At 34.2% G+C, this 10688-nt stretch overlaps 1 protein-coding gene across 2 annotated transcripts in view; it reads right to left on the reverse strand.

The window, feature by feature from the left end:
* LOC128228033 (Bardet-Biedl syndrome 7 protein homolog) overlaps nt 1-7126 on the reverse strand; it is a 47906-nt gene extending 40780 nt beyond the window's left edge. For both annotated transcript variants that reach the window (XM_052939066.1, XM_052939067.1), the window contains exons 1-3: nt 7035-7126; nt 1054-1113; nt 126-188 (exon numbers count right to left, since the gene is read on the reverse strand). In XM_052939066.1, coding sequence (XP_052795026.1) covers nt 126-188; nt 1054-1113; nt 7035-7073 — 162 coding nt within the window. In that variant the 5' untranslated portion in view covers nt 7074-7126. The remainder of the gene's footprint in view (nt 1-125; nt 189-1053; nt 1114-7034) is intronic.
* Nucleotides 7127-10688: the final 3562 nt, after the last annotated feature.

Consider the following 10688-nt stretch of genomic DNA (forward strand, 5'->3'; position numbering starts at 1 on the left):
AAATTATGATCTTACACTGAAAGCAAGATATATCCTAGATATATAAGGCTCAATAGTATTTACCGTAGTGTATGTTATGTAGGAAATATTTTGTAGGAAACCTTGAGAAAAAATAATCAGTGTACTTGCACTTCTCCTTTTCGCACACCAAACAGCTGCAACACTCCTTTGTGGTCGGCAACAGCTGCCTATAATTAAATAGAAGTAGTATTTTTATTCGTGCCATGATGTCAATATGTCATAAATAGAACAGTACATGTTACATCAATACAACAAATATCAGCTTGTACTTCAAACAAACACCTAAAAAAAAGTTTAACTTTTTAACACATGTATTGAAATGCGTTGTATGTGTCAGCCGCAGATCAAACAGTACACTTTGTGACGTCAGAGCACCAATGGTGTAGAGATTAAAGTCGTATAGCAATGTCTTGTATTAAAACTGGTCATTCCAATACCGTATGGTCCTGTTTAACTCTAGGCTGGTTAACCAACTACCGTGTTTACCATGTTTGCATCTAGGCTGGTAAGAATGTACCATACGATCGCAAATATGTTAATCAATAATCATCAACAGAGATTCTTCAAATCTTGGCCAAAATGTTTGAATTCACTCAACTTATGAATGACATTTGGGTGAACGAAAATAAGGTACACAAAATGAATTAATTTTGAAAATATTTTGTTGGTGTCCAAGTATAAGTTTCCAAACTTTTAGATTTTCTTGTGTGTGTGTGTGTTGGTTTTTTTGGTGGGGGGCATGGGGGGGGGGGGGGGGGGGGGGCATGGGGTGCCTGTTCCATGTGTGCCCGGACCAATTTAGGTTTCAAACTTTTAGAAGCCCTGCATATACATGTATGATATATTTTTTCAACATTTATAGAATTGTAACACATACATCATGTATGATGTTATATTGAATGATGTTTCGGGTGTATTATTATTTGTAAATACTAAAGATAAGCATGGAATTCTTGAATATGAACTCAACAGTTATTAATAATAATTTTAAGAGGGCCATTTGATAACATAAAACATGTAAAGTTCACCTACCTTTTGTGTTTTACCAGCAATTGGAAGAAGGCGCAAACTCTTTCGAGAGGTTACTCCCACCTGTAATTTATAAAGAACTTTTGAGCCATACTGACCAACATACCTGTATCAGGGAGTTTTCACCTTTTTTGCAAGGGGCTGAATTTCGGCTACTTCACAATTGTGGAAAATGGCATTTTTTCCCAATTTACAGATAATTTTTCCTTAAAAGGAGGTTCTAACATCACAAATTTACAATAAAAAAATATTATGTTTGCGAGAAATTTCATTTTAGGATAACATTTAAGGCATTCCTAAAATTTTTGGTCATTTCCGATACTTCTGTTCAATTGATCTTGAGCAGTGTTCATTGATTAGATATTAAAAACATATTTATTTTACAACGATTGTGGAACAAGTTATTACAACATTTTATTTATTGCTCATGTTTGCACGATTTTACACAAGAGTGTGGTCTTGTGTTGATGGGGAAATCGGAGAACCCGGAGAAAACCCACTTGACCACCTTGGTGACCACAAACCAAACTCACAATGCGCCCAAGCTGGGAATCCAACCCAGATCGCCTAGGTAAGAAGCGAGTGCACTAACCACTGCACTAACCAGACAACCAGACATTTATATTTGGCCCCACAGAAAAGGCCAGAAATTGTCTACACGCAATAGGGCATCATTTTTAGGCTTCAGCTTTAGCTCAAGACTTTTGTAATAGACCACAAAAAGTGAGTGAGTGTGTGGGGGCGGCAGATGTGTCGGCATGTTGGGTGTGTGGACAGACAAGCCTGAGAGCTAGCAAGCGAGTGCCATTGTATCATTCATATGATCTTTTTTGTTTACCAAATAGAAGGAATCATCACTCAAGCCCTTCAGCACTATCAGTGCTTTGATTTACATCAGCCTTGACCTTGTTAATGAAATGCTGTCTAGAAATGGTAAATATTATGTGAAATCACTTAACCCTTTAGCACATAGACAAGTGGCCAGATTGCACCTCCCAGTCAATAGCCAACTTACTGATAAGCAGTCCTTATCTGCATAGGTACTTTTCATAATATTTGAAAATGAGAAAATGAATACAGCAGTATGACCTTAAAATCAATATAAATAATTGTTTCTAAATCTTTTTTATGTGAATACATTTTTATAGATAATTAAATTATCTAATAAATGGTGTCAATAATGAAATATAAAATCATTTTATTTCATCTGTAAATGCATTTCCAAGATGGAATTGTAACATTTCTTTGAAATGTCATAATTGCATTAAATCAAAGGGTAATAAAATGCTGGGATCGATCTAAATTTTATTACCCCTATCATAAAAAAGACCCATATGGATTAAAAAGCCGACAATTGATGTTCTTGTGTATAATACACAGAAATGTGGCAGGAATATCCGGTGTCATCCAGCTGAGAGATCCAGTCCAGAGTGTCTGTTTAACTAAATTATTACCCCCTCATAAAATTCTTTACAAAAAGAAATCCCGAGAAATGTTTTCAAAGTAATGAATAAAAAGATCTAGATCATGAAACGCTTGCACAAATGTGTTTACTTGACCTATTTTACAACCGGAACCATGCTGGCCATCGATTAGCTCAGCAGAAAATTTACTCATCATTTTCTCGGCTACTTATTGTTTCTATTGTTTGTAACACAACATATTATCTTCAAATAATAATAATCTTTATTGATTTCAATGGTTAATTCAACTGACATAATATATTCAATGATTTATGCATCAATGTTTTTGGGGAAATTCCATACTGTACAGTACTGCTATTCCTCGAGGTTTTATTACGTCACATTGGGATCTCACACCTGTGATTGGCAGTATAAATAATAACCTTCAAGTTTTAGCAGACAACATTTTCGATGGAAAATCAATACACAAAAGGTTAAGCTTTAGCTTTATAAACATCCGGGATATTGTTTACAAAAAGAAAGATGCAAAATTGAAGTATTGAAATGACCCTATTGAAATATGCGGGAGATGCGTATACATCCAGTAGTGGATAGGGTCGGCCAGATGCGTTTACATCTGCTAATGAGTTATGTCGGCCTATCTCGTATACATGCGCTAAAGGGTTAAAGGAAAGGCACTGCAATAACAATCATTGTCTGATTGTGGGGAAGTGAAAAAATCAAGTTTGAACTTTTGAAGAATACTTGTCAAAAAGTTTTCCTGGATGTACCAACTACCGGTGTATTAAGAAACTATCCAATGAAATTTTGGCCAGGTTACATGCAAGCTTCTTTAAATTACACTCATATTTAAGAAAAATCATTTTGCCATCAGTATCAGTAAGTTTTGTATACCAGAGAACACCATTAACAATTTCTAGTTTCCTTTTGTTTACCGACCGTGGCCGCCATTTTGGATTTTTCAGTTACCAATTACCGGTGGAATCATGGGAAATGTAGCTACTGCATTAAACTTCCAGTCAGTAAGCTAAAATTATTACGTCAGCAATGTTGGCAGGTCTGGGTATAAAATTGTAGTACACCTTGCAAAAATAAAGTGTATATTAAACAAAATATTCCCTTAAATATTTTATTAGAAGCATAGACCACTTTATCTAATCGTTATCTAATGTAGCAATACAGTGCCATTCATGAGAATTTCGATGGGTAAATTAAATAAAAACTATGGATAAAAAGTTAACAATAAATAAATTATGCTATTATTTCCCCCATTTTTACCAAATACAATGTTATTTTACCCTTATCAAAGGAGCCCACCAGCATTTTCTGGAATTCAATTTTGGCATCTTTATTTAACATTAAAAAGTCAGAAGTTTAGTCGAGTAGCAGTGCTCCGAAAAAGCACATGCTCAGTGATGACGTAATCAACAGGATGGATGCCGACTGTCATTTTTTTTGTGTGAATTATTCAAAATTTATTCATTGATTGGAACATATATCAATAGAAAAAGTTCAAAAATTGTTTCCAATGAACTTTGATATAATAAAAGTGGTTTTTTTTACCCTTAAAATCTACATATTTATTGAAACTTTCATTTTGACATATACCAAGAGATATTGTAAACAAAAGATACCGGAAGGGCCTTTCATACGTTGGCGATATTAAACCAATTTTATTTGTTTGATAATGTTGTAATACTTGTTTATAGATACAATATGCTTTAAAGCGGAATCCCGATCGGAATAACTACCCACTTTTGGTAAAAAAACTATTTTGAACGTGAAGGATTTGCCATATCAAAAATCGTAAAAAAAATCCGTCAAAGGCCAATTCAGGTACTCTTGCGTTTTACTTCTGATACTAGTCTAGAATAATAGACGTGTTATACGGGATTCTTCCAATCCCTAATGTCTAAATGGGTTTGTGCAAAAACCAGGGGTGTTTGAAAAATATTGAAGTTGTATAAAGTGAAGTATTTTATGGCTGAAATTGATCATAAAGGTTTATATTCATATTTTACCATCTAAGTGAAAAGTTATTTTGCACACAACAAGCATTTAATGCATTAAAACACATTGTTTACCTTTCCAATAAAACGAAAGTTGACTGACACACTCTGACAGCAATTATGCCAAGCGGAACAACTTGATCCAATCGTAATAACTCAGCCACGTCTGACAAGCTTCCAGATAGACCTCGTAAATACAACCGTAACAACTTGGCCATGGCCGAAATGTTCCGATTGTTTTAAAAGTGTGCTCTGAAGCCTTGCAGGTGCCCTTCATGTATATATCGTTATGTTTTGACAGAATGAAAAGAAGAAAACCTGTCAATCTCATAATTATTCGTTGGATATTAATTTTTTTGTGTACGGAACTAATATAAAATAACATTATCTAGTATTATATTTCTTGTTTATATGATATTTTATAGACGCAATATGCTTTAACCCGATCGGAATAACTACCCACTTTTCGTACAAAACAATTTGTATGTGAAGCATTTGCCATATCAAAAATCGTAAAAAAAATCCGTCAACGTATGGTATGACTTAAATACAAAAATAGGCTATTTTTGCGAAAATAGCTTTTTTGACTAAAATATCAAAATAAGGTTATTTTTTATGAAAATAAGTTATTTTCGCGAAAATAACATTTTTGACAAAAATTTAGTTAGTTTTTGGATAAAATATATATATATTTTTTGGGGGGGAATAAGTTTTGGTAAAACTCTGAAAATAGGGTAAGTTTTGGCGAAAATAACATTTCGGAAAAAAATGTAGTTAGTTTTTGGATAAAATAAAGTTATTTCTTCCCGGAAATAAGTTTTGGTAAAAATCTGAAAATAAGGTTAGTTTTGGCGAAAATAACATCATTGACATTCATGTAGTTAGTTTATGGCTAAAATAAGGTATTTTCACGAAAATAAGATTTTGGTAAAAATCTGGAAAGTTTTGGCGAAAATAACATTTTTTTGAAAATTATGTACTTAGTTTGGGCTAAAATAAGTTATTTTCGCGAAAATAAGATTTTGATAAAAATCTGGTAAGTTTTGGCGAAAATACCATTTTTGACAAAAATCATCTGAAAATAGGGTTAGTTTGGGCGAGAATAACATTTTGGACATGTCGGCATCCCCTTTAATATTTATGCAAAAAGCAACAGAAACAAGCTCAGTAGCAAAAGTTTAAACATAAACCTGGTTTAGTGGCACTGGGCAAACGCTAAAGAACACAATATCACAAACAAGAAACATAGTACAGCACAAAACTCTACAAACTTGGTATGTTTATCAAGAATAAATAGCATCATTGTACTAAAACTGGGAACAAATAAAGAAAAACATTATTAAAAATAAAAGCGACTTGTATTTGCTAATCTAAATGATTTGAAAATGTAAAAGATTTGAAGAAAATGAAGTCACATGCCAAAACACTTGGAGTCAGCCAAATGTTCGCCAAATACGGTTTTAAAGATAACATGCACATTTCGGACGGAGGTGTGATCAACAGAAACATGTCAAAATACTATCAATAATCATTGTTCAATTTTCTTAAAAACACAATGCACCTGTCATATGTGTTATGTAGACCGAATAATTTTTTTTTAATATTTTGGATAAAAAATTGTCATTTACGGTAACAGAAGAAGATATTTTTCCCATTTTTTTTAAAAATCTTATTTTCGCGAATAGAACTTTATTTTTGCCGAAAACTTACTATATTTTGGTCAAAAATGTTATTTTCGCCAAAACTAACTCTAATTTCATATTTCGCGAAAATAACTTTTTTTCATCAAAAATAACCTTATTTTCGTATTTTAGTCAAAAAAGCTATCTTCGCGAAAATAGCTTATTTTCGTATTTTAGTCATACCGTCCACAGGGGCAGGTTGCATTGTTTTGACACACCACGCCCCCTCTATGGGATGATATTTGACTTCCATTTCACCTGTATCGTGATAGATATATTGTTTCTCTTAAGCACACGTGTTGAATTTATGATGTCCGGGATAATGCATTTTAGTCTGGAAAATTTCGGTGAAATTTGCGGGTAGTTGGTTCGTCGAGTAACATGTTTTAGGAAATTCGGGTTTGAAATTGCATTTGTTTTCGTTAAAACTGTACATTTTCTTAAAGATTGACACTAACTCTACAAGGAAAGTCCAAAAATGTAGAGTTTGGTTAAGATTTGATAAAGTTATGGCCTCTTAAACAGGGTCATGTCGGCAAATACATGGAAATTCAGGGTCAAGTCGTCACCCTTTACAAAGATAATAAAATAAAGAATTTAAAAAAATATTTTTTTGCCAATTTTCACAAGTTACAGTTACCACATCATATTCTTACTAAAATTTGATAAAAAAAAAATTGATAAAAAAAAAACAACAACAAAAAAACGGACGGGGGCGTGGTATGTCAAAACAACGCAACCTGCCCCTGTGATACCGTCAACGTACAATTATTTGGACTTCTTCTGATACCAGTTAATTAAACCTGTGAGAAAAAGGATTGCTGTATAAGGAAAAAACAGTATTAATGAACACATTATATGCAGTTTACCTGAGTATAGTCAACACGAGTAAGGTTTATTTCCATCATCTTTGCAAATTTTTCGTGTTGACAGAAACCGGAAATCAACCAAAAATGCACGGCAGGACCGCAGTGAATCTCGGTGATAATTACTTCGCGGCTCCTCAATATCCGTCAGTCAAAACCGGTAATTCACTCCCTTACGCAGTGGTCTCCCCTAACAAATATCGAGGAGCTGCTGTGACAAACATTTCGTCGACATTTTCATGAACTATGCCTTCTCTGTATTTCATTAACAAATGGTGCATTTTTATATCTGAATGTAGAAAAGGTGAGAAAAATAATCAGCATTTGTGTAATTATTTCTTACTGTAAACCTGGGACCAATAATACAATGTAATCTTACTCCCAGTGTATACACGTATAATTTTATTTACTATTGTTTATTTATGAAAAATATCTGAATGTAAAAAAATAAAATAAAATAATATAATCGACATTTGTGTCATAATTTCTTACTGTATACACGTATTATTTTTCATTTGTAAGATAATTATTATAACACTATGCACCATAGTAATATTCTGATTTCAAAAAGACTGCAATTACTAAAGGACTTCTTAAGAAACCCATTTACCTTTTAGAAGTAACCGAGCTACTGTTGGTCCCAGCTACTATGCAGTGTCATGACAACACATATATACGTTACACCTAGAATAGTTTCCTCACTATGACAAATACATATAACAACTGCCTTCGTTCAAATGTCTTATTTTATGATAAATTTTCCATGTCCCTGTTGTTTCATTTCCATGCGTCATACCGCGGGAAAGGTTTGCATCTTTTATTGAAATGGCTGAACGAAAGTAGTTATCACTGTATTTATATAATACTATTATAAGAATATCATATATTTTGCAAAACACAAAGAATATAAAATTAGAAAGCTCTGTACTGTTGTTACAGAATAAAGAAGTGAAATTAGTTGTTTACAACATGTACATTTTAAGTGAACACTATTTCTTTTATTCATTAACTTATAATGTCACAACAGTCTGCTAATTCATGATACCCCTGACTTTTTGAAAATGGCATTCACTCTTGGGAATTCGCTTGTTGCCATCTCTAAGAGCCGCCGCTCGTACGTGTGGTCGTCCATGGTTCGAGGTACGTCTTTTCAACTCTGTAGTTGTTGTATCAATGTCTTTAAGTTACGTTTTGTATAGAAATATATTAAAGTGCTAGCACGGCATTCATTTTTGAAATCCCAATGTCCAATGTCGTGCCAGCAGGACATTCATTTTCGAAATCCCAACGTCCAATGTCGTGCTGGCACGACATTCATTTTTTGAATGTCCAATGTACAATGTCGTGCCAGCACGACTTTCACTTTTTAATGTCCAATGTCCAATGTCGTGCCAACACAACGTTCGATTTTGAATGTACAATGTCCAATGTCGTGCCAGCACGGCATTCGATTTTGAATGTCCAATATCCAATGTCGTGCTAGCACGACATTCATTTTTTAAATCCCAATGTCCAATGTCGTGCTGGCACGACACTCATTTTTGAATGTCCAATGTCCAATGTCGTGCCAGCACGACTTTCAATTTTGAATGTCCAATGTCATGCCAGCACAACATTCGATTTTGAATGTCCAATGTCGTGCCAGCACAACATTCACGACATTCATTTTTGAATGTCCAATGTCCAATTCGTGCCAGCACGACTTTCACTTTTGAATCTCCAATGTCCAATGTCGTGCCAGCACAACATTCGATTTTGAAGGTCCAATGTCCAATGTCGTGCCAGCACAGCATTCCATTTTGAATGTCAAATGTCGTGCTAGCACGACATTCATTTTTGAAACCCCAATGTCCAATGTCGTGCCAGCACGACATTCATTTTCGAAATCCCAATGTCCAATGTCGTGCTGGCACGACATTCATTTTTGAATGTCCAATGTACAACGTCGTGCCAGCACGACTTTCACTTTTTAATGTCCAATGTCCAATGTCGTGCCAACACAACGTTCGATTTTGAATGTACAATGTCCAATGTCGTGCCAGCACGGCATTCGATTTTGAATGTCCAATATCCAATGTCGTGCGATTTTTTATATCCCAATGTCCAATGTCGTGCTGGCACGACATTCATTTTTGAATGTCCAATGTCCAATGTCGTGCCAGCACGACTTTCAATTTTGAATGTCAATTGTCGTGCCAGCACAACATTCGATTTTGAATGTCCAATGTCCTATGTCGTGCCAGCACAACATTCGATTTTGAATGTCCAATGTCCAATGTCGTGCCAGCACAGCATTCGATTTTGAATGTCCAATGTCCAAAAGTGATTGCCAATGTTACTTTATTTTAGCTGCACGGGACTGTATGTATGAACGACAAGATTGTTAATAAACAGTTGATATTAATATAACGGGTGAGAGAACGAACGTATTTTAGAACACGCAGAAACATTATATTCGTTTATAAAAACATGATTAAGCATTCAAAGTAATGCTAAATAGACTTGTGCACGGTTGCATTTTGGCTGTCCAATTTGCAGCAATCCAAGTCCCATCCTAAATACCGCCCTGCTTGGAAGATCGAGTCCTTCAGTCAGATTGAGAATTGACATGGCGCCTTCATTTTTGTAAAATCCCTTCCAATTACATATCTAAAGTCACGATTCTGCCAAGGAAATGGTATCACTTGGTATCACGTGCTGTATATACATTTTGAAATTTTATGATAGGTTTCGATTATCCAGGCAAAACGTTTTTATTATGAATAAATATGATTTCATTTGAAAGGCCCTGATTGTTTAAGAGTATGGATTGGTTACTGATTTTTTATCGCCATACTTCTACACTTTATATACATTTTTCACATGATAAAAATTTGGCAATGATGCACTTTTTGACGTTATCTACGTCACTCTATCATTGCTTAAGAGTGCTTGATAACAGCAGAAAGGGTTGATTGAAGGTATTTTCAACACATGTATATCTGCTTTCTGATAAGAACTTGGCACACTCCATACATACAATGAGTTGAAAACCAGGCCGAATTTAGTTACTTTCGTGCGACCGCTCCTTATTTTTCACAAAAAAACTGAAAGAGTGAAATAATTTTATATAAAAATTGAATATTTCCATAAACTTTCTCTAAAAAGGGTGACTAATGTTGAATAATATATATATAATATTACATAGTGTTAAAATGAATTCGCCTTCGCCCTCTCATTGTTTTTTTAACAAAATGGAAAACAATGAATTTTATTGCGAGCGCTCGGTCCAATTGTTCGCCGCCCAAATCCATCGAACAAGAAAATTAGATTTGTGTTGCCTAAATAGTGCTGTATATTCTTTACGGTTTTGGACGTATTCATCATACAAAATATACACTCTTTTGTGACAAAATGCCAAATAAACTTAGACATTGAAATTGACAAAAAAACAAGTATGTAACAAATTGCCTACAATAAAAGAAACAACTTGGCAGAAAGCAACGGGTAATACGTACGAGCAAATAGTTTTTCACGCTCACGCGCGACGAATTGCTTGATAAAGGAGGCCCTGGAGTATTACTTTTATTACTAAACTTCGTCCACATTTAAGAAAGTAATGTGCAAATAAAAGTGTTTAAATATATATATTGTAGTAAATAAAGTTTTAAAATCACC

The sequence above is a fragment of the Mya arenaria genome, chromosome 3 (genome assembly GCF_026914265.1).
Source record: "Mya arenaria isolate MELC-2E11 chromosome 3, ASM2691426v1".
In the NCBI taxonomy this organism is placed as follows: Eukaryota; Metazoa; Mollusca; class Bivalvia; order Myida; family Myidae; genus Mya; species Mya arenaria.